This window comes from Misgurnus anguillicaudatus, chromosome 24 (assembly GCF_027580225.2).
Source record: "Misgurnus anguillicaudatus chromosome 24, ASM2758022v2, whole genome shotgun sequence".
Classification (NCBI taxonomy): domain Eukaryota; kingdom Metazoa; phylum Chordata; class Actinopteri; order Cypriniformes; family Cobitidae; genus Misgurnus; species Misgurnus anguillicaudatus.
In genome coordinates, this window is record NC_073360.2 from 41693636 (window position 1) to 41719131 (window position 25496).

The window sequence follows — 25496 nt, forward strand, 5'->3', positions numbered from 1 at the left end:
TAAGCATTAGAGGTCGACCGATTTATCGGCCGGCCGAATAATTGGCCGATTTTTGGCATAATTTAAAAAATCGGCTTTGGACGATTTTGCTGCAAAATTAGGCCGATTAATAGGCAGACGCATCTGCGGGCACCTAAGCGCTGTTGTAGAACTCGTGACGCTGCCTGTTGCTGCAAGCAGATCGCTCCCGTCTCGTGTGTGTACAGCCGTGCCTTGTTCACAAACAGCTTAACTAAATGATGGCGGGATCGCACGAATTAAGCAGCCAGTACAACAGCGCGACGGGCTTATGTCTCGCGGTGCACTGTCCGTGCAAAGATTAGGCTCATTTCATGTGATTAATGAGTGATGATGCGTTTTGTTTGCGTGACAGAGAGAGAAGAGCCACGCGCGCACGCTTTCTGTCTCCCTGCTTTTATTACTCAAAACAAAACTGACTCGATGGCGAAAAGTCGGAAGACCAAATCATATCCACAGAGGAAATGTTTTTTTGTGTTGTTACAGTAACACTTTGTTTACATTTTTGCGCTGCTCAGCCTGGATTACAACACAGCGCGTCCAATTCGTGAACTGACTCCTTTGAACGGATTCGTTTGAATGAACGGTTGAAACAAAAGAACTGTCCCAACACTAAACTCACAAGACGTCACTGTCAGCACAATCAGTCACTTATAGCCCCTCAGAAATGAGAATGTAAATGTGTTTAGAAAGATTTGCCCTAAATAACAGTCTCAACTAAAAAACATAGACATTTACTATGTTAACTTTATGATGAATAAATATTTTATCAGGTCTAACAAATAAGGATTTTATCCTACAAAGCAATAAAAGCCATGGTAAAAAACTGATCAAAGATGATGACAGTGTGTAAGGTAATATCTGTGTCTGATAAAAGCATGGTGCAGAGGAGGTTGTAAAACTCTTCAGAAAGACCAGACATATTTTTTTAAATACTTTGACCTAAATAGTGACATTTTTACATTTAAAATATCTGCTAATGATGAAAACATTTTACTTATTATGTACATATAGAAAATCGGCCAAACATATCGGCCATCGGCTGCCCTGATTTCTAAAAATCGGCATCGGCCAGAGAAAAAGCATATTGGTCGACCTCTAGTAAGCATAATATTAAAATGTACTTTATTTAAATACTTAAAGAAATAAATAGGGGAGGGAGGAAGGGGAACTTAAAATAACGGCCTCTTCAGGCTCTCGTTATTTTCACAGGCTGGATTTCACACAGTTCCTTTTCGTGTCGCCCATTCTCTCTCTCTTTCTTCACGGGCAACAGCTGGGACACAAAGGCACAATTAGTACAGCTTGGTTTCACTCTCACCTCCTTGCTGACTACAGCTTACGGTAAGTACAAGTTCCACCAGTTCGTTCTCTGAGGTTCACTCTCTCTCTTTTCCTCCACAGGTGACGGCTGGGACACAAAGGCACAGTTAGTACAACTTGGTTTCGCTCTCACCTCTTCGCGGACTACAGTTTACGGTAAGTACAAGTTCCGCACAGTTCGTTCTCTTACAGGATCCTTATCGCGTTTCGTTTCAGTGCGGTGCGTTCCCCGTCCCTGTAATCAACAGACTTAGAAGGGGCCAATATAACACATCCAGATGGCGGACTTACGTAAATTGGTTTCTCTCAATAGGTCAGATCAACAAGTGGGTTTCCAGGCGACGTCGGGGGCGAACCCTCGCGACGAGCTCGTTGGTCACAGGGGGGGGTGGACACGTCGCGTCGTCACACCAGGCCGAGCGCTGCCCTTCTCTGTCTGCCGACTAGGCGATCGTATCCCGAGCAGAGGCGCCCCTTTGTAGAGGCCCGGGACGGCGGAGTTCCTACACCTCACCCTCTGCAACAGTAAGTATTAGGTAGAGAAAAGCATCAGCAGAAGTGACCTTTAATTGTACTCACACGTTTACCAATCGTTCAATTCTTCACCGCCGTTCTCCAGAAATACCCCAACGTCTGGACGGGAAATCGTTTCCGTGGCACCGCTTCGCTACGTAGGCTTAAAGCGTATTCACAGCATAATTTCAGGTTATAATTTTCATAATTAGGTTCTCTGCTAAGACCGGCAACCTCTTCGTCTTCCTTTGACAAAGTGTACGGAGGCGGGGGTTTGTCTGACAAGACACACAGCAATACACAGCAGTACACAGCACCACGTCAAAAGTGTAAGTTTCCACGACACACAGACTCACCCACCACGCTCAAGTGTACACAAAGGACGCCCGTCTCTTTACACTTTGCCCAGGTCCTATTGGTGATGGAAATATTCAGTCTCGCTGGTGGTCATGTCGCTGTGCTTCGCTTTCGCCGGATGTTTCCTCGGCTCACCTACCATGCTATCTCAGGGGTAGGGCCGCCCTCCTTCTCCTGGAGGTATCCACTGGAAATACAGGTTAGTGTACAAAGCGTCTTCACCAAATGTTATACTCACAAGCACCGTAAACGATCAATCTCACTGTCCTTTGCTTCTGACCCACACAACAGGCAATCATCAATCCTGCAAAACTGGGCGTCTCTCCAGCGTTTACACAATCCACTTGCAGGTCTGTACTCACATAAACTCCGTTTTCTTCTTGTGTTGTGGCTGTGTTCACGGTTTCATCCGTTCGTTTTCTCAACCTTTAAGGTTCACAATATCTCTCTAACTGCACTGCTTCAGTCTGGGAAAGAGAGCCGGACCGCTACCAGCAACGCACCCGATGAGTGCACACAACACTGCAGTACAACGTCAACAACCCTCACACTGCTCTCTACGGGGTGCTTCTTTAATCAATTTACGTCCTGCCTTTCCTTCGCCTCTCGTGGCTCCTGTCCTCTTTCCGCGCGCTTCGTAGCGCAGCCCGGATCAACAGAGCCTGCGGGCTCTTCAAAAGGTGCAGGTCGTCTTTTCTGCCTTTGGCAGAGGAGCTTTCCCCGTGTCGATCGCCTCTCGTGTCTGACGTGCCTGTCCTCGTGTTTTCTGCAGGGCCTTTTATGTGGCTCATCCTTCCATAGCCTCCAATCATCATCCGCTTCTTTAATGTTTGGCACCTGTGGCTCGTAAAGCCCTGATTACGTTGCCCTGGAAACCAGGAAGTGAGAGATTGTGTCGTCAAATGTAGCCTGGGCGGAAACCATCTTCGAGCGGAACCAAGTTTCGCCAATTTCGGTTCCGCTCTATAAAAGTCACCCTGTGACACTTACCTGTGGACATTTACCTGTACGACCCCACTGTAGAGGTCCACTACCTGAACTGATAATATTGAAGAACACTTATTTGTGGATATTTACCTGTACGCCCCCATCATAGGAAGCCGTCCTCTGGATCTGCCCCTGCAGGAACCTCCATCAGCTGTCCCGGACGCCTCCTGCGGGAAGAAGAAGAAGGGGCCAAGTCGCCTTGAGAGGCGTAGTGGCCACCCCCGGTTGGGGTCTGCATAAGATACATACCGGATATATTGCGCAAAATTATGATCTTACGCATGCTTTTCACTTTTTGTATAATCAACATAGATTAAATAATTTTTCTTTTATTTAAACATAAATATAAAACTAAATTGTTTTCTTTAATTACTAGGAAACAACATGTAGGGCTGTAGCTAACTTTCAAATAGGCTATTAAGAATTAGCTTACCTGTACAATTACACCCAGTAGGTCTGCTGTCATCCCTACAGTCCATTTTGGAGTGCGAGTGTCCTTGAAATCACGGCCTTCAGGGTTGTTAGAAGACTACCATAGTAGCAGTTTTCTTCACCCTGCAAGATATCCAGTGCTATTGTCATTGGTTTCAAAACATTGCAGTATTGCTTTAGGAATAGATGTTCGTGCTCTGTTGGGCCTCTGATGTACAGCCTAGTACAAAGCATATTCAAATCTTAGGCCGGGATGTCACTGATACGAGACAAGGCATCATGGAAGGAATTCCACCTTGTGGATGTTGGCATGATAATTTTTTCCCCACAAAACCTCAGAGGCCAGAACGGCTTGCCTTTGTCCAAAGAGCAGCACACTTCGCCATTGCACTCCTGTACACAGATTTTGAGTCAGTGTTAGATGACAGCCATTTGTCAATGTCATTGCACAAGATCAAATTGAGCGTATACGAAGCACACCTAAAATGCGAGGGGAGAGAAAACTGTCCTTCTGTGGTCTAAAGCAACCCCTCCACATCTGTGAAAACTACACCTTGCTCAACTTGCTCTTCATCCTCCTCCTCGTCAGGCTCAGGGGGTGCATACATTTTAAAAACTTTAACAAAATGTGACCCGTTGGTGGTGGTGATCCTATGTGAAAGGCCAAACGCTGAGTGAATCTGTTCCATTTCAAAGCCTATAACATCATATGTATTCCTGCCCTTTATTCTTTTGTATGCGATGGCAGCTTTCTCATGTTTCAAGTTGCGTGGATTGATCCAGTGCACTGTGCACAGTAATTCCCAGAAAGCTTTGGTTATGGCAACTCCATATATCTGCAGTGGTTGAAACATACTGCAAACTCTCAAACGTTTTCTTTAATTCAATCTCCATTTTTAGATAACATTCGCCCATAGCTCGTGAAAGTGTATGATCTGACCATGGGCACCTGTCTCCTGTTTAGGCATGGGCTGGTTACCGGTTTCAAGGTATACCGAGAGTCGTAGTTTCAAAACCACTAAAATGTTCTGTGATACCGTCTCCAAGGTATAAGCTGTGTTTATACAAAATTCATTAATTAATGTGATTGATTTGATGTTTATATTTAATATACATTACGAAAATATTATATATTTTTTGAAAGCATTTTATAATTTAAACCTGGCATCTGAAATAACAAATTTTAGTTAATTAATTATACCGGCCCATGCCTACCCCTGTTATTGGTATTTTGCTAAGTATCTTTCTGATAGTGGGAGATTCGACTGTAACGAATCTCGATGAACGAAGTGACAAGTTTGTCCAACTCTTGTTTAGTTACCTCCTGGTGGTGAACATGAAGTTTTAGCTGCTTATTTGGGGTTGAACTCGACATATCATCATTTCCCCAACAGGGATCTTAAGCTACAAGCTTCATGTTAGCATGTTTACCTTTCAAATGCTTGGTGAGGCTGGGAGTCGAGTTAACGGCAGTGGACAAAAGTTTCTCACCAGGACAAAGTGTACCTTACCCTCACATTCCTCCCTTAGGTTCGACGAGTTTGAAGTAGTGGGAATACCTCCATCCCACAAAAGATAGCGTCGGCTGCTTCTCGCTTGCCATGATTTCTTTGCAGACTGCCACCAGCCTCTGTCACATCTGTGGACCTTGTGACTATTGCGCAAGCGCGCAGATGGCAGTGTCGCTGTCAAATCTAACCAAAAGTAACGTTGCGCTGAATTGCAAAATGAACTACGTTTCGTTACCAAATTTTCAGTAGTAGCGCATTACACTACTTTTTACCCGAAAAGTTAGTTACGTTACTGTAACGCGTTATAAACACAACACTGGAGAAGATTGTCCATGCCAAAATTCTCAGGTAGTTTGTTTAGCTCTGTTCTGGTCTCCAGCAGTCTTCTCAGCATATCAGAAGTGCTGTTCCATCATGTGCTAAAATCCAGGACCAGAGTTTTTGCCAAATCTTTTAATTAAAGTCTTCAATAGCCGCTGACGATTTCCTTGCACTGTGTACTAGTTTTCTTGCTTTTTGTTATGACTGATTGAACACTTGTGTGCTTCATGGCATCTTTAAGTGTGTGGGCTAGGCATGACATTCTCTGAAACTTGTTCTCCCCATCTTCTGGCAGCTTAAGTTCTTAGTTCTCAAGTTCCCCATGCATCTAATGTCTGATCAATGAAGCGAGTAATGGACTCCACTGTGTGAGGGTGCTCCAAGTGGTGCAGGTTAAGCAGGGCATGGTGAACCTGGCCTCCAGGGGATGGTAAAACAAGCTGACACATCCATAAAAGTCGTGTAGACCGCCCATTATCAATAAACCGATTAACCAATGCTGTTATGATTGCTATTTTTAGTAATTTACTCCAGATTTATGTGAAGCATGAATGGATTTTTGTAACATGTAATCTTTATTTTTTTTAGATTTAGGCTCTGTTGGTGTTTTATGTATGGTTGCAATATAACTTAGTGTTATTGGAATCTAGATCACTGACTTTGGCTTGTATTATTTATGTCACATAGTGTAAGAAACTTGACACTTTGTGTACTTAAACTTATATTATAATCCAAATGTGAATGGCTTTATAATTTTTATTTACAAATTACTGAATTGAATTTACATTATTTATTAAATACAAAAAGTCTGTCACTTTTATTAGGCAATACACAATGTAGGTCCAGAATATAGCTGTGATGAAAATGGTCAGTGAGAGTACATTGTGCCTGCCACAGTGTGAGGAGAGCAGAACTTATGGGCCAGAAAGCCTTAAAAGAAGTGATGCTGTTGCGTAGCCATCATCAATTAGATGATGTGACCTGGTAATCAATTAATTTAGCAGTGTAGAGACAGTGTATATCATGTGATTTTAATGTTTTTCCAGGCAGTAATGTTGAACCTCTTCCAGTCATTTTGTCACTCCAACAAGCCAAAAGCATTTATAAAGAGTTTGGTTCCAATGGCATTAAAAAAATTAGTTACCACCAATGTATCTGGTCAGTATTAAAAAGTAAATTCTTAATTTCATGCAAAATCCAATATTCGCCGTGTTATACTGTCATCTTTTTTCCTGTTTTCACAAAACACGGTCCTCCTTTTTTGTAGAACCCAATAAATCCGCTCAACAAATCATAGCACACCATTCCACGCATTGTAAACAATAATGGCGGCACGTTGAATACAAAGAATCCTAGTTCTCACAGGACAGCATCAAGCTTCTGTCATGCTAACACATTGACCCCAGGGGAGCTTATGAAAAACTTTCCATTATTTTACTCAAAGTCAACAAAAATCGAGCAGGAACAACACATTTAACAGTTGATCGCTGTCAAAAAAGTTTAGCAACGACGTCCCAAGGATATCAGCAGCAATGACAGTGTTATTTATATGACAAAGTAAGTGTTTTGATTACTGCCATTAATGTTTATTTTTAATCAGTGTATACAACTAGTCAACTAAATGGATATAACATGGCAAAGATGAATGCACATTTATATATTGGCTCAATAGATTTATAGCATTTAAAAAAAACATGTCATGTATTTATTGCATTTTGCAAAAAAATAATCAGTTTCATAATAAATCTTTGAAAATCAAATTCTAAAGATGCTATGTGAAAGTTTGTAACAGAAAACTTTCTTGGTACAAAAAACATGTTTTAACAGAAATAATTTTTGACAGAAATTAGTCAAAATGTATTTATTGTGCTCTGGAACCAAACCCTTCATACTTAGTTACTTACTACATCACATTTTTGTCCACTTAGATTTTCATCCTTGAGTTTCTCAGAGTTACTATTTTGCAATCATATGTTTTTTTGTATTTTCCTCTGGTTTTAACAAAATGATGTAGCATTTTGGGGCAAATATGCAAAATAGTAAAGCAAAACTTGAAGCTAAAATAGCAAATATCTCCAAGGCTAGAGTAAATTTTCCAGGTGTACTGACGTAAGCTAGAAAAAATTCAACCCATACAGCACAGAATATGAACATACTAAATGTGATGAATTTAGCTTCATTGAAGTTATCAGGGAGCTTACGAGCCAGAAAAGCTAAAATAAAACACACGGCTGAAAGCAAGCCTATATAAGCAAGAACAGCCCAGAAACCAACAGCTGAACCTAAATTACATTCTAGAATGATCTTATCGTTGTAATAACGCATGTTCTTATATGGGAAAGGAGGTGATATTGTTAACCAAAGCACACAAATTAGGACCTGTATTAATGTAAGGATAACAACACTTAGTCTTTGTTGAGGAGGCCCAAACCATTTCATAACATTATTTCCTGGAAGTGTGGCCTTGAATGCCATTAACACTACTATTGTTTTCCCCAAAACACAGGAGATACAGAGGACAAAAGTGATCCCAAAAGCTGTGTGACGCAACATACAGGACCACTCAGTGGGGCGACCAATGAAAGTAAGTGAACAGAGAAAACACAGAGTCAATGAGAAGAGCAACAGGAAGCTCAGCTCTGAATTGTTGGCTCTTACAATAGGTGTTTGTTTATGAAGATAAAACACCAAAGATACAATTGATGTAACTAATGCTCCAATGAGAGAACAAAGAGAAAGCACAATCCCCATGATTTCTGTATAGGAAAGGAATTCAATAACTTTTAAAACACATTTGTCGTTACTTTCATTCGACCAATACTCCAAATCACAAGGAAAGCAGTCGCTAGAATCTGTGAAGAAATTAAACAAATATGAATACAAAGCACATTTCAAGGTCTCTGGCCATTGTACAGTATTATAGTGTGAGCTACTGTAGTACCTGTGCTGTTACTGATCTCTCCTGGTGGACATTGTATGCAGTCATAACAGCAGATAGGTTTTCCTTTCTGTACAGCCTTCCTAGTACCTGGAGGACAACTCGCACTGCACACTGACACTGGCAGCTGTGAAAAGAGAAGTGCCATGTTAGGCCCGAAAAATGATTTCAGTTGTGTTAGCAGTAATGATCAGTGGCGGCTGATGACTGCTCTTCCGAGGGGCGCAAATTCAAAATATGTGTGTGTTGCGTCATGTGCATCACGTGTTTTGTCAAAATAAGTGCCTGCTGCACATGCGTCAAAACCGTTTATGATAAAAGAGACGCTCATGGTCACAAAATACATGCAAGACACTTCCTTAACAGTAAACTCTGATTACACATGAGATTGTGTGAGTATCTGGCAAATGCGAGCATCTTTTTTTTACCATAAACCCTTTAGCACTGTCATGGATTTGCCAGGTCCTTCCACTCACACCCCTCATTATCACCGACCACAATCACCTGATTACTAATTTGCTGCACCTGTCACCGTTCATCAAGACTCTGCTATATATACCAGCCACAAAGTTTGGCTGAAAGGCTCCCGTCATCCATTCATGGTGTTAACTGACCAAAGAATCTTCAATATATCTGCGAGGCAAAAAGGCTGAATTCAAGACAAGCCAGGTGGGCTATCTTTTTACTCGTTTTCACTTTGTCATCTCTTATCGTCCAGGCACAAAGAACTGCAAAGCCGATGCGTTGTCCAGAATATTCGCCTTAGATGAAGATCTTTCTCCTCCCAAAAACATCTTACCAGAAAAGATATTCGTGTGTCCCATCGATTGGAGTCAAGAGGATGTCGTCCCTGACACCAATAATGCTCCGCCGGGCTGCCCCGCAGGTTTGAAGTATGTACCCTTGCAACATCGTATACCACTCATCACCAAAGCTCATACCTCCATTGGTACTGGTCATCCGGTCGCTCAACAAACCCTCTCGCTGCTTAAACATCACTTCTGGTGGTCCAACATGGCAGAAGACATTAGAAGGTTTGTGAGGGGGTGTAAGGATTGCGTGATGGCAAAAACACCTAAACATCTGCCCCATGGAAAACTTTGTCCTCTTCGTGTTCCTCATCACCCTTGGTCACATCTTGGAGTGGATTTCGCTACAAATCTTAATCCATCACAAGGTAATACTTGCATTTTTGTAGTGGTGGATTGCTTTTCGAAGATGCTACGATTAATACCCCTTAAAGGTTTGCCGACAGATATGGAATCTGCAGAACTCTTGTTCCAACATCTGGATATCATCCTCAAACCAATGCACAGATGGAACGGAAAATCCAGGAAGTGAGTCTCTTCCTCCGAACCTTCTGCCATAATCACCAGAACTGTTGGAGCCAGTTTCTACCCTGGGCAGAGACCTCCTTACAACAACAAGCTACTGGTCTCACTCCATGTCAGTGCGTGCTCGGCTTCCAGCTGCCCATGTTTCCCTGGTCAGAAGAGCCCTGCGAAGTACCATCTGTGCAGCACTGGTTCCAAGAGAGCAATAGGGTCTGGGACTCAGCACATCACCATCTACAATCAGCCCTCCGTCGTCATCAACAGCAAGCAGGTGCCAGACGAGCCCCTATGCCAAACTGCCAGGTGGGAAATAAAGTCTGGTTATCCACACAGAACATCCGTCTCCAGTTACCCTGCAAAAAGCTGAGTCCTAAGTACATTGGGCCTTTTACTATAATTAAGGAGGTCAATCCGGTAGCCAACTCCAACTCCCAGCACACTACCGGATCCATCCAGTCTTCCACGTATCCCAGTTTAAACCCTTCCACTCACCTGTCACCTCTTCTGTTTCCTCCACAGGACCTGGTGAAGAAGCCCCCCCTCTCGATGAGGATGGAACCATATACACAATCAGGCAACTCTTGGACTCCAGACGTCGAGGTGGGCAGCTTGAATATCTTGTGGATTGGGAAGGGTTCAGGCCAGAAGAACGATCTTGGGTTCCCCGTGATGACGTCCTTGACCCAGAGCTCCTACAAGAATTTCACCAGGCCCATCCTGACAAACCAGACCACAGACCTAGAGGCCGCCCTCCTCGGCGTCTAGGACCACAGAGCGACGCGCTCGTTTTTCCCAGGCCTGTCCACACAACATCGAGTTAAAAAACATCTAAACTTTCAGAATGCCAACAGCGCACAGCAGGTCATGTGACAAGAACAAACCGAAGGTTGCGTTTTCCGTGCAGTTTTAGACGCGAAATGTGAACCACCCCAATGCAATTTACGTAACTTTAAGACAAAGCATCTTTCAAATACAAAAAAATATTTTTTTGGTTATTATCGATTGCATTATTTAATTGCATTATTTCCACTATTGGAACAGGCATTTCATAATTTCTTTTTGACGTACCTGCTTGCTGTTCTCAGCCCATACCATAAGTTCCTGATTAACTTTAAGACGTTGCTCTGGAGGCAGTGAGTGGTCATACGAACCAACCACTTTATACTGCATACCTCCATCTTCAGTTGGCTGCCAGTTGAGGAGATCATATTTCGCCACAGGATCACCATTCGAAAAAAATATTTTCTCACCTGTTTTGGCAGTGAAACTGACATCTCTCATATACTCCAGCACCTGAGAATAAACATAAACATAATTGGTTTAAATTCAACTTTTAACTTTTAATTCTCTGTCTTCTTAATCACCTTTCTTGGTGTGGGCACCTCTACTTTGCTGCTGTTGGTAGAGGATTTAAGATCATTTATCAAACTATGCAGTGCATGTGCGATAGCATAAGTTGCAGTGTACACTTTATTTGCCATCCGCATCTCTGATGCATCAGTATATTCATTGTGCACATCTGTTAAGCGTTCTGAGCCAGTACAGCTCCTTGTGCTACCTCCTGTGTTTCTGAAAGAGCACTGAAAGGTTGCTTCCCAAAAATCTTTCAAAAGTTCATTTTTTGGTTCTTGATTAGGGTGCACAGTCAAAAGAAACTCTTGCAGGCCGTCAAGCTTCAAGTTCTGTAGGGCAAAGCCCATAACTCCTGTGAGAAAACTGTTTTCCTTTGTATCCTGAATAGTTTGAGAATTAATCCAGGATTCAGTACCGATCCACTGGATCCCAGTTATGTTCTGTTGCACAATCAATTTTTTGTACGGGAGAAAATCTCCGATTGATATAAAAAGCACCACCACCTTGGCTGTTCCTTTTTTAACCACTTCCAGTGTTTTTAGTAGCTGCTCTTGTGTATCGGTTCTTAATACGGTCTCTGAGTATTCAACACAAATCCCCAATTCGTGTGCTGTCTTTAAAAATACTCCCATTCCATAGGTACCATAATCATTGCGACTGTTGACCGTTCCAACCCAAGTCCAGCCAAAGTGCTTGACAAGCTGAGCCATTGCAATGCTTTGATAATTATCACTGGCTATCGTTCTGAAGAAGGATGAAAACCTTTTTCTGTCACTCAAGCAGGCACATGAGGCAAAATGACTGATCTACAAAAACAAAAGAAAAAACAAAGTATTAAGAAAATTATTGCTTTTTGTTATAATTGACCCTAAACCTTGACACTACTCCAAGTTCAACAGTATTGTTATATTTACACCAATTGTTTTCATGGAGTTTCATTATTTTAAAGTGGTTCATTATGCATTGATTTATCATGACATGTGGCAAAAAAATAAGAGTTCTTACCACAGGGAAACTGAAAGGGCTTAGTAAAGAGGCGATGGCAATGGTGGGAGAGGAGCTTGACTCTCCAACAATGGCTTGAACAAATGGTGGTCTAGAACAGGACTCATCTTGCAAAGTCTCTTTAAAGCCATTTAACAAAGCCACACATGACAGGATAGCCTGATTTATTGACCCACATGAATCATATATTTTATAGCCCAATTTGACACCAGGCAACAGCTGTGTGCTGTTGTTTATCTCTTCTATGGTAAAAATCAGTGTCTGAGCTAATTTAAACTCACGAAAGTTAAAGCTGTGACAATAAACATCAGTCAAGTGTTACAGTACATTCTGCAAATAATCATTAAATAAGTATAACAACAGTACCTCTTTAAAAGGGATAGTTTACCCAAAAATGAAAATTCTGTCATCATTTACTGACCCTCAAGTTGTTTCTAACCTTTATAAATTTCTGTTTTGCTTTGTTCTACCAATAATTTACCCACCTTTATAAATATAGTTATTTAAATTTATTTAACCAGTAATTTTACTGATTTCACTTTCTGTGCATGGTATACAGTCATAACAACATATAGGCTTTTCTTTCTGCACAACCTTTCTAGTGCCACATCTCTCACTGTACACAGACAAAGGCAATTGCAACAAATATTGCAGCTTGCTAATTTTAGAACGACCTGTTTATTTATACAATTCAAGTTCTAAAACATAAAACGGTAACACTTTACACTTAGTTTGGAAAGTTAACATTGAACAGTTAAAATGAACTAATAATGAACTGCCCTTATACAGCATTTATTAATCTTTGTTAATGTTAATTAAAAAATTACTAATACTTATTAGTAGTATTAAAATATTGTTAACAATAGTCAATGCACAAACAATGAGCAAACAATTAAAAGCTTTATTTCTATTAACTAACATTAACAAAGATTAAAAATACTGTAACAAATGTATTTTGCATGATTTGTTTATGTTAGTTAATACATTGACTAATGTTAACTAATGAACCTTATTGTAAAATGTAACCCATAAAACAGGAAGAAAAAACAAATACATTTTAAACAATCTTAAAACGAATGTGTTAAAACAACACATGTTGTATCTAGTTAAGGACAACACATTTAATGACACATAACTTTATACATCTCTCTGTTATTATTGGAACAACACAATTTTTGTTGTTTTAACACTTCTTGTGTTGTCCCTTTTATAACACATAATGTGTTGAATAGGATAACACAACATTTTTAAACAATGCTTTAAAAATTAACACATCCTTTCTTAGAGCGAACCAAACAAATAACAGCTAAACAAAGACCCACTACAGTATAATACAAATGGAATGATAATACAATACTGTAGGTCAGATCAAACAAGTGTGTTTTTAAAGGAGACTTAGAAACAAATAAAAAAGGTGCCACTCTGATCTCAAGTGGTAGGTTGTTCCATAAACAGGGCTCTACCCGGTTCTTTTCCCACTGAAAAGAAGCATCATACAGTCCAAAAGTAACAATTTCATAGTGTTATTTGCTACTGGGTTTAACAAATCACAAATTAACATATTATTAACAGTATTTTTTTCCTACTTTAGAAGTCAATGGTGCTCCAGGTCTGCTTGGTTACAAACATTTTGCAGGTATATAACAACTTGATGATAAGTAAATAATAACAGAATTTTCCTTTTTTAATGAACCGTGCCAGTAGTAGTATTTCTAATACTACAGTATATAATGCATGGCATCAAAAAGTATATTCTCATACAGACCTGAAACATGTAACTGGTTCTGGTTTGGAAGTGAAAGGATGTATCTTTGCCACAACATTTCTATGAATTGAGAAAATCCCCCCAATGTTGATTTCTCTTTCTGCAGAAAGTAGTGGGGGGAATGGCTGGCTAAGCATTTTGCAGACTTCTGCTGTGGTTGGAATGCAAGCACCAAATAGCAGCAGTAGCAGGAGTGACGCTGTCTTCTTTGCCATGCCCATGTGAAGGTAGGCAGGAGCCTTTGTGGCAGAACAGGAAATGATTTGCCTTTTATCGTGTTTTGAAAATCCATTTGGGACCAGATCCTTACACACGTTTGCTTTTTGCACTTATGCTGCAGTATGCAAGAAACACCAGCATTGAGCAATTATAGTATTTTTTATTGTTTTATAGAAAATATTGAACCATCTAAAGACCAATTAAAGCTGAACAACAAAATAATGTTTTTCCTGCAAAATCTTCCTGCAGCAATCCTTCTGTTCTGTTTTTGGGAACCTGAGTTTAGGTACAATTATAATCAAGGTTGGTTGTGTGTTATTGTACCTCATTGCTGTACCATCTCTTATCTCTTATTGTCTTTTGTGAAGTAGTTTGTCAACAAATAATTTTTCTGAGTCAGATCTTTTTAATGATTCTCCAGCCTTGAGTACAGTACTGACCCCCAGTGCAACATTATGAAAAATACCATTGTAGTGTTCAAATATAAAAAGAAACTTTAATCACATTCAAGTAATCTTCTTCCTTTTTGTCACATGACCTGCGGTGCCCTTGCGGCATTCTGAAAAGTTGAGATGTTTTAACTCAATGCAGTGAGGATGCATCGCAACCGCATCGCTTCCATTATGAGAGCTTATATTGTGCAATCTACATCTGAAGTAATGAACTTGAGCACTCAAAACACGTGATATGTGACAGGCCCCTTAGGTGTCACCCAGCCAGCAGCTCTACAAATGTCTGTCAACAAGAAACCATAAGATAATGCCCAGGATGATCCCACAGTTCTTGAAGAATGGGCTCTCAAATTAAGAGGGGGCCGTCGCAGGGAGCGTGAGTTTTGAAAAACTAATTACTGATGGTCCAATATGGCGCAACCAGTAAAATATACCCCTTGTCCTCCCTGACTTTGCACAGTGTCTGTGCGACGAGGCTCACTGGGGGAAATGCGTATTTGTGCACACCCGGTGGCTGTGAACTGACTGGGTTTGGAGTAGCCACTCGCTGGGACATGCTGCTCATGAGAGTGCGTATGCCGCTTGTTTCTGATTCCAGATAAGGAGATGACTGGGGAGATGCATTAGGTGATGAGAGCGCAGACCGCATTGGCGACTGATGTACGCATAGTCGCACTGTTGTAGGTGCGAACGAATACAACTTAGCTTCTAAGTTTGTTGCTGAAATGGACGAACAAGATATACATCCCACAACTCAAGGCAATTTATATGCCAGTGCAGCTGGGGTGATGTCCAAACCCCCAAGGCTGTAAGCCCTCCGTACATGGTCCCCATTCTGTGGGAGAAGCATCTGTGCATACTTTTGCATGCCTGGAGCCCTGTCAGCAGTACACCTGCCCTGAGAAATGACGGGTCTGACCATGGATGGCATGCCAGTGATCATAACCCAGTGAAACCGTTGTGTCATGCTCTCCTTGGGAATCAGTCGTGAAGCATACACTGAAACGTTCTCATATGGAGCAGCCCAAGCGGTGCCTTGGCCGCAACTGCAGCCATATGCCACAGAACCCTCTGAATTGTTTCAGTGGGACCCTCCTCTATTGACTTGACACGCGCTTCTGTTAGACATGTTGTTAAATCGACCAAGTCCTTTTCTAAACCGAGAAAAGAGAAAAGTTTGCTCTATTCCCAGTTGACCTGATGACCTAAACGAGTGATTGATCTCTGTGCTCGCAAAGCATCTGACAAGACTGCATTATTATGAGCCAATCATTGAGATACGCCAGAATGCGCACACCCCGGTCTCTCTCAGGGGTTTTTAAGCACCCCACCACTAACTTGGAAAGACACGGAGAGAGATATAAAGCTCCAGTGTAAGACTTTGTACTGAAATGCCCACCCCTCGAACGCAAAGTGGAGAAACGGTCTGTACCAGGGGAGATTCAAGACATGAAAGTATGGCTGCAAACCATTTTTAATGGCTTCTTGTGAAGTGCTCAGTTTAGCGAATGCAGGTCCATGGTTCGCCCCAACCCACTGCTTTTCTTGGGTATGTAAGTATGAAGTAAGGGCAGTAAAACCCTGACCTCATCTCGGCTGGAGGGATGGCTTGATCGTGTTCTTTGCCAGTAGAACAGCAATCTCTGCACAAAGTATGTGCGCATCGGTGGTTTTGCCCGCGAACTGAATCGTGTAGCCAAGAAAGATTGTACGTAAGTGCCAATGTGATGGGCTGGGGAGCTCTTTTCAAGCCCCCAGATATCGAACGAAAGGGAATAATGAGACAATTGGAGCACCCGCAGCGAGCCGAGCAGAGGTGGTCACCGATGTGCTCTCTCTGGACACACAGACAGATGTCACAGGTGACGGTTTGTGAGGGCGGAACCAAAAGTGTGGAAGACGGGTTCCGCCCGATTATGGTTCCGCCCGGACGCTTTACCCTGAACACCGGAATTTCCGGGGTTTCCCCGAAGTCGAAATTAAGCCTGATTACGCTCAGGTGGGGATAATTTACACAGCGGTTGCTAATAGGCTGACAAGGAGAAGAGTCAGAGCATAAAAAGACCGTTGAAGACATCAAACGGCGTGCTTGTGGTGTACTTTGTATACGCTGTGTTGCTGCTTTGCAGACGGACTACGCTGGCTTGATCGTTCCCCTGGGGAAGAGAGAAAGGCACAGTCAGCTAGCGAAGGAATATTGGGAGACTTCACTCGAGAGAGAGCGGACACGGAGCATTCAACAGGGCAGATACTAGAAGTCATTGACAACGAAGAGTGAGTAACAGCTGAAGTACTTATCTGTATAATACTTGGAAGAGGAGTTGCTTGGTGTGTGTTTTCCTTGTGTTTGAGGTCCCTGGCCCCACTGGAGAGGAAAGCGTGGGCGAGCCGTGGGTTGACCGGAAGCACGGACGAAACAAATGGTAGGAAGCACCGTTCACCAATAGAGCAGTGGCCCTGTGGGAAAAAGGAAGCGCAGGTGAGCCAGAGGAGCAATAAACAACACGCCGGGCCTGTGAATAACACGCATCTCACTCTCATTGGCGGTCCAGCTATCTCCCAACTATCCTCTCGAGGTAGTCGTAGCCAGGTGGCGAGGGCGATCTAAAAATCACGTGAAGTTGTATAAGAGTGCTGTGGGTGAGTCTCACTGATTGATGGTGTTTACGCTTTACTTGCTGTGTGTATGCTGTGCTTGTAGCGTCCAAATTGCCTAGCCTCAGACGAACCGCGAGACGACGACATCTGTTGTGGCCTGGATCCTAAGGAGAGCGAGGAAATTAAGCCCTGTGCCCTGGGTGTGTCAACGAGAGTTTCGTTCTGCCATAGAGCAGACAGTGGTGAAACCCAGTGAGTATTACCAACAGTGTACCGTGCGGATTGAGGGTTGTAGCTGTGTGTGTACTGACCTTTCCAACAGAAGCTCGTGGTGAGCGGAGCCCCGATGAAAGTTCGCCCCAACTCGCGACCCCGGCCGTGGAAGTAGGAGGGGGAGTTTGGGAAGCGTTCGGCTCCGTGCCACTGGACCCACCAGTCCCTACGACGCCTGGACAGCTTGAGTGGATGGGCGAAGGAATACGGTGCACCAACGCTGTAGCGAAAATCCACTGTCTGCAAGGGAACGAAGACGTACAGTGCTGAGGGTAACGTAACTGGTGAGCTGAAGTTAAACTGTGCTTATAGCAATTGTTACCTGGGTCCACACAAAGCTCTGTATAAACAAAGATCCCCAGTGCTGTGATTAACGTAACCTGTGAAGTGAAGTCAATCTGTGTTTATAGCAAATACTTATCTGTGTCCCAACGAAGGCTCCGTGTGAGCGAAGATCCCCAGTGTTGTGAGTAACGTAACCTGTGAAGTGAAATTGTTCTGTGCTTATAGCAATCACCTACCTGTGTTCCAGCGAAGGCTCCGTGTGAGCGAAGATCCCCAGTGCTGTGAGTAACGTAACCTGTGAAGAGAAATTGTTCTGTGCTTATAGCAATCACCTATCTGTGGTCCAACGAAGGCTCCGTGAGAACGAGGATCCCCAGTGCTGTGAGTAACGTAACCTGTAAAGAGAAATTGTTTTGTGCTTATAGCAATCACCTACCTGTGGTCCAACAAAGGCTCCGTGAGAGCGAAGATCCCCAGTGCTGTGAGTAACGTAACCTGTGAAGAGAAATTGTTTTGTGTTTATAGCAATCACCTACCTGTGGTCCAACGAAGGCTTCGTGAGAGCGAAGATCCCCAGTGCTGTGAGTAACGTAACCTGTGAAGAGAAATTGTTCTGTGTTTATAGCAATCACCTATCTGTGGTCCAACGAAGGCTCCGTGAGAGCGAAGATCCCCAGTGCTGTGAGTAACGTAACCTGTGAAGAGAAATTGTTCTGTGTTTATAGCAATCACCTACCTGTGGTCCAACGAAGGCTCCGTGAGAGCGAAGATCCCCAGTGCTGTGAGTAACGTAACCTGTGACGTAAACTTGATCTGTGCTTATAACGATGACTTACCTGTGTTCCAACGAAGGCTCCGTGTGAACGAAGATCCCCAGTGCTGTAAGCAACGTAACCTGGGAAGCGAACTTGATCCGTGCTGATAACCATTACTTACCTGTGTTCCAACGAAGGCCCGGATGAACGGAGATCCCCAGTGCTGTGAGTAACGTATTCTGGAAGTGGAAATTAACCTGTGCTTACAGCATTACTTACCAGTGTTTGAAGACTCTTGGCGAGTGAGGAGCCCCAGTGTTGGAGAGCCGCGTGACTAAGACACGGGAGACAGAGAGAGAGAGGAAGAGGGGTGAGAAGAGTAGCGATCTGCAACAAAGTACCATACCATTGACTAACTTTTATTTGATTCTGCCTCCAGGAGAAGCGGAGCGCGCCACGGATTCTCGGGCCAGAGCCCTAAAAGAGCCCCTGTCCCCAGTCCTTACCCCAAGTGGCCCTGGAGGAGAGAAGAAGACCCATTAGTTTTAAATTGCCCTTTCCCCTTTTCCCCCTTCCCTTTTAAATATTTAATAAAGTTCATTTTAACTGTAGTTTACTCGTCTGTCTGGTCATTGGGGTGGTCTTGGGAAACTCCTCGAGGTGGAAGAGTTGAGAGGGGCGTGACCTTTATTATAGTCGGGTCCGCCCCCGTGGTGTGACACAGAAGTGTTGTGTAATGTAACACTCGCCGGGCTCTGCAGATGGGTGGCTGAGCTGGAGAGACTCCATTGTGAAGTTCCCGGCCACTTCAACACACCTGTTGGCGATAGAGAAGGGGGAGGATGTAGGGTTGTGAGCCCGACCATAGCTCCTGTGTTCCTCTGAAGACCTGGAGGTTTAATTCTCTCATTTTGTGGTTTAAAGAGCACCAATTATGCTAATAAATTAGCACGTTAGCCCGTTATTGTAATATCCCATAGTACATACATGTTATTAAAACTAGAACTAATGCACTGTGAGTCTTATAAATTGCTTACATACCTCACAGATTTCTGTGTATTCGGATTGGTCCGATGACTACTCAACTGTTATTGGTCAACTGGGTTCGGCGTGTGTTTGAAAGGTTAGGCCCCTGACTACGCGTGGGTTTTCCGATTCTGACTGAGAGTCACAGGCAACGTAAACAAGCGCTATATTTCTCTATAAACGATGGTGTCTGTACTGCCTTACCACTTCGAGCTCGATCCAGAAAGTTCAGACGGCCGTTACGATATAAACGATCTCCGTCAATGAACGCGATTGGATTTAACTTTTTTAGGTGTCCTTAGCTCTGCCAGAATGCTAAACGAAGACGAAAATGTGTTGCAAATACATCCAAATGGTAATTATAACGTACTACATTACTTTGCAAACTATATGGAAACACCAAATGTATCACATAGAAAGTATTTTTTGAAATGATTATAAAACTATTTCACTTGTTAACATTATTTTACTATAGTAAACTTTATTATAAAAGACTGCTTACATACTATATTACTGTGCAAACTATATGGAAACACCAAATGTAGCACATAGAAAGTATTTGTTGAAATGATTATAAAACTATTTGATTTGTTAACATTATTTTACTATAGTAAACTTTATTATAAAAGACTGCTTACATACTATATCACTGTGCAAACTATATGGAAACACCAAATGTAGCACAAAGAAAGTATTAATTGAAATGAATGTTCTACATTATTTCACGATGGTAAACTTTATTATGAAAGACTGCTTACTTATAAGTGCTATGTTTTTACTTATTAGGTTTTAAGGAGAATGCAACAGGTTCCAGGGCCTCTTACCTGCGTGATTCATCATCCAGGTTTTGCACAAATTGTCTAAATCCCTACACACAGAACATTTATTGTAGCGACTATAAGCCTTTGAGGCGCAGGACTAGAGTAAGTTTTATTACATTTTTAAACCAATAACACTAAAGTATTATTATAGTAACAAAGTCCCCAAAAGAACAAAAGATGTAACTTTAAAGAAAATATAATAGTCAGTCAAAAGTTTTTTTTAAATTTATTACAAATATATATTTAAATGTTAAACAATATACAAATAAACATACTTTAGTAACCATATTGTGCTCTTGTTTCAAAAATTGTTCAATTAATTTCTTACAGCTATCTATTCAGATAAATGGCATATCAAAGCTGGTGCTATTTAAGACGACACTATAAGGTTATCATCCTGTCGTGTGTTGTTCTCCAGATATGCTTGGAGCTTCCTGATCAGATCGGTCACAATTTTGGCTTTCGACGACCCCTGCACTGAAGATGGCATGCAATCACATCCTCCTTTGAAGGTCTCTCAAACTGTGATGCCAGGTCCATCGGAATCAGGGTTTCCTTCAGCTTATCTTCAAATACCTCATCAAACACAAGCCTGATCACATCATCCACATAACTGTAGAAATATTGCAGTCAATAAATCTTTTGTTTTGATCATTTATTTCCCTGCTTCATACATTAAGTTTTTAATTATGAATGTATTTGAAATAAAACATTACTGCTTACGGTATGTCACTCGTGTGTTTTGGGAACATAGCCTTGTACTTTCCCTCTCCTGCTTTTGTTACGGCTTGGTGACATTGTAATGGATGGCTGCAAGGTACAACCTGTAAAAATATAAACAAGCAATTAATTTATTGTAAAAGTAAATACTACTTTATTTAACACAGTTACTAAAATACTTAAATACCTGCACAGCATTCCAATAAATGAGAAAATCAAATTTTTTTTGCTGCAAATCTGAAATCTCACTCCGTATGCAGTGCGTTTGCGGTGCGTGTTGCAGTACGTATGCGGTGCGATCCGTCAAGCATCCGTTGTGCTTTCACACATACTCCGTTTGCAGTGCGTTGCTAACCGCTGCTTCTGCGTATCAAATGTGTTGAATAATCAGGTGATTGACACTTTCTGTTGAAAAGCGCCTCATCAATAAACTATAAAATAGCCTGCTGTGTTTTTTTCTTCACAAAACAATATACTTTAGATATTATTTGATAGACTAGGATGTTTAAAATCTCTAGTGTAATGGTCAGGAAACATGAAAGGATCAAAGGTCTATTTATCTCCACATATATCATAAATATAAATTAGCATTATAACTTTTGAAGAGAAAATATAGGTGACATGCATGGTTACATTATAGGCTACATTTCCTATACTATTTAGATATTTGCATAGACGAGAGTATTTATATAACGGCAATGAAGCTCATATGGCAAGAAATATTCTCAAATAATTAAAATAACAGCATAACGACATGAATAAACAGACAAGGAAGCAAGATTGACATGCAAATTGTATTATTATTACCGGAAAAACAGCAATGAAACAAACTCTGAGGTAAATACGGCAAACACGCTGTTATAACTACAACAAGTCTAAATAAGCTCAATAACAACTGAAAAAAATCATTATTATCTCCCAAAACGTTGTATGAAAAACATAATATTTAAAGCAAATGTATTCTTACAATCATTCAAGATCAACACATTATTCCATATTACTGAGCACGTTCGTCTCTCGCCTCGCTTTGTTATAATAGCGCTGATTGACAGGTGCGCTTCCCCGTCTTTCAAACAGATCATTTTGTATAGTTCTCTTTAGAAAAATTAACCATAATTTTAACGGTTGACAAAACGGTTTTTGTAAGATTGATTATGATTTGTATTACCTTAGTTTAACTAAAAATTCCATGGTTATGGATATTGTTATAAGACAATATAAATTTGGTTACTGTTGTTTTACAAATAAAAACTAAAAGGCTATGTTAGTATAATTAAACAATGGTAAAATTAATAGCATACTTTGTATATGCAATGTATATAAACATGGTAGAATATTTAACAAGATGTTATACACATCATTTTTTAACTCGTGGTAAGTGCTTTGCCTTAATTGCTTCATACTGGGATTAAACAAATAAAATTACAGAAAAAACTACTGAAAAACTTTATTTACATCCATTTAGAGTGAAATTACTGCATTTTTGTGTAAATCCGTATTCATTCTGACCACAAAACATGCGCTATCACTTTAAATCAGCGCGTGCAGCTTGCGTGCCGTACAGCAAAAATAGACTCGCTGCCGAAACGATCGCAGCACTGCTGCACCGCACCGCATCTGCAACGGACAGGACGGACCGCATACGTATGCTGTGTGAAAGCTCTAACCTGTTAACATGGCTACGTAAAAAATTACGCACCGCAAACGCACTGCATACGGAGTAACCCTCAATTTCCACCGACTGCGGAGCGGCTGCGGATCCGCTGCGGATCCGCTGCGGAACGGCGGCGGAGTCAATCGGTTTCCATTCAAGTCAATGTGTGTATTTCCACTGAATGCGTTCCGAATCCGTCACAGCTCCGGCCATCCGCAGAGCTTCTATTTTTGACGGATGCCGGACAGCTCCGCAGGGCGGAGCCATTAATTTATCGCATGATCATACCTGAATTCATGAGATCTCGTGTTGGGATCTGGGCTGGTTTGTATTAACGTCATAATTCAACGTCATAATGGGCGGAGACAGAACTAGATATCGCGCGATCTTCATGTGAATTTGCGAGAACTCACGGGTCCTCGTCACTTCAGCACGCAGGCGCTCTGCAACAAATACGGAACCGGTGGGTATTGACGGACGGCGGAGTGCGGAGCCGTAACGCAGCGGAGCCGATCTGCAGCCGCTCCGCAGTCAGTGGAAATTGAGGGTATGTGTGAAACAGGCGTCAGGCTACGGACGGCAAAGGCATCCACTGATTATGGTGATGGAAACATTGTGAAACGATGCTACTGCCTGGGTTCCTATTATGCAGAGAAAAAAAACTTTGTCATAATCAGTTATACATCTAAGACTGGTAGTGGTTTCACTAGCTAAATACATCATATGTGTTACACACCTTTGCTCCTCATATGCCAGTCTGACTCCTTGTACTGTGTGTAATGTGTGAAGTAGTGAGATCCCTCACGTCCTTCACCGCTGCAAGCGACAGCACTGGCACACATACGCACACACACACACATCCACACACACACACACACACACACACACACACACACACACACACACACACACACACACACACACACACACACACACATACCCTTACTTACCCGTAGATGCCGCTCTTGGAGTTGCGGGTGCACACGCATTCCCAGTAGTGTTCAGTTTTCATCCAACATTCATACTTCCCCTCTGTTGTTTATACTGGATAAATCACACATACCCTTCGTCTATTTGTCTTGTTTTATTGTGAATTATTGTATTGTTTGTTGGTGTAATCGGGTTGCTGGCAGCTAGACGGGCGAACTCGAGCCATGGGAAGGCGATCGCTTATGACTTCATCAGTCAGCGCCGCGCCGGCGCAGTGAGCCAGAACCCGGTGAAACCATTTGTGTTTTTGTGTAGGGGTGCCCAGAAATTGAGATTTGGAAGAGAGAACAATAATTGTTATGTTATTATTGTTTTGATCATTATTTATGATCAGGGGTTTGTTTTGTTGTTATGTTATTATTATGTTGGTATTATGTTATTATTAAGTGATCTAAAAGTGGAAGATGAAGGAAATGTAATACCTACCTGGGCTATAATGAGGTAGCCCGAAAAAGGGGCGGAGTCTGGCCTTTATAAGCTGCAGCCAGACTCCAGTACGGGGCTTGTTTACCAAGTCGAGCGAGCGTGCTACTGCGGTGCTGTGAGCAAAACCTACCTGTATATAGTGGATACTGAGAGTGACTGTAAATATATTTGTACAGTGATTAGCGTTTTTACCTAAGTTTATTTTGTTTATTATTTTTGTCATCATTGTTTTGGTACTTTTGGTTATTCTTTTTGGGTCACATATATCTCACTGCTGGAATACTTTGGTGCATGTATAAATAAACACCACCTTACTCTGAAGAGTACTTACGGGTTGAGCCATCATTTACCATAATTTTTTTGAATCATTACACGTCCGATATATCACAAATGATGTTGCATGTTTGCATACAGTGTAGAAGGATGTGTCCAGCTGCGAATCTAGGATATAGACAAATAAAACAAACATGTATTCAGTCAAAAAGACATATTATAACAATAGAATACAACGACTATAAATCGTTAGACTATTCATTAAAACGTAAATGTATTACATATTACATGGCCCAACATTAGCAACACACATTACGTGTTTACTTCGTTTCAAAATCTAAGAAAGCTTCAAGTAAAAACAACAGTAAAAAACATATAACGTTAAACAAATCATCTGTACTTAGAGTTTCTTGAGTTTGATCATGAGAACAAATTTTACCGGTAACAGTTTAGCTGGTATTTGTATTTGTATTTAGCTTAGCAAGTTTGTAAACATGTCTAAACCAACATTGATAAAAACGATAGTCTGCATAATTCAACATACACGTGTGTAAATATGGTACGTTGTTTATGAAATAACGTTACAGTATTACAACACAAAACAATTAGCTTGCAAGCTTAGCTCTACACGCACGTTATGTTAATCTCCGGTTACCGGTTACGTAACGTACAGTAAAAGGCAAATTATAAACATGAATACTTACAGCCTGTGATCCAGAAGTGCACAGTAATCAAACTTTTAGGAGGAGACGTCGCGCAAATCCAGCTTCGGTTCATGAGAAGCAGTTATTGTGAAAACTCCGTGAACAACTTCTGACTGGATTTTTCCGGAACCGTATTAAACATGATGTCCTCTGTGGAAGTCCATAAAGTGCTTTTTTGCCCTCGCATCTAAAGAGACAGCTTCTACTCGAGAGATTTAATCGCTTAAACGATGAAACAAGAGTTTGCAAACAGAGTCAAAGCAGGGACTCCCAGCCTCCGCCATTTTAGCTCTCTTCTGACTCTGCGCTCCCCACCCCGTCTTTGAGGGCGTACCCAAGCAAAGCAGAGAGGACTGAACTATGATAATGTTGGTCTTATCTACGTCACTAATCCCAGGAAGTAAACTGTTGCCTACAATCCGAGTGTTTTTTGTAGTCCTCGA

At 41.7% G+C, this 25496-nt stretch overlaps 2 protein-coding genes and 2 long non-coding RNA genes across 6 annotated transcripts in view; 1 reads left to right on the top strand and 3 right to left on the bottom strand.

Moving 5' to 3' along the window:
• Positions 1 to 25496, bottom strand: part of LOC129437097 (uncharacterized) — a 524696-nt gene that overhangs the window by 67341 nt on the left and 431859 nt on the right. The window lies entirely within an intron of this gene.
• Positions 7419 to 14222, bottom strand: LOC129437099 (extracellular calcium-sensing receptor-like). Its single transcript, XM_055195254.1, has 6 exons — positions 13858 to 14222; positions 12093 to 12384; positions 11099 to 11893; positions 10803 to 11027; positions 8404 to 8527; positions 7419 to 8314 (listed from the first exon to the last, which is right to left on the bottom strand). The coding sequence occupies exons 1-6, from the start codon at positions 14076 to 14078 to the stop codon at positions 7419 to 7421; spliced, it is 2553 nt and encodes an 850-aa protein (XP_055051229.1). The 5' UTR covers positions 14079 to 14222.
• Positions 19028 to 20944, top strand: LOC129439377 (uncharacterized). The gene is made up of 2 exons (XR_012367453.1): positions 19028 to 20388; positions 20705 to 20944. It is a non-coding gene; the product is annotated as an uncharacterized lncRNA (long non-coding RNA).
• Positions 20486 to 21254, bottom strand: LOC129437191 (uncharacterized). Its single transcript, XR_012367454.1, has 3 exons — positions 21194 to 21254; positions 21010 to 21110; positions 20486 to 20899 (listed from the first exon to the last, which is right to left on the bottom strand). It is a non-coding gene; the product is annotated as an uncharacterized lncRNA (long non-coding RNA).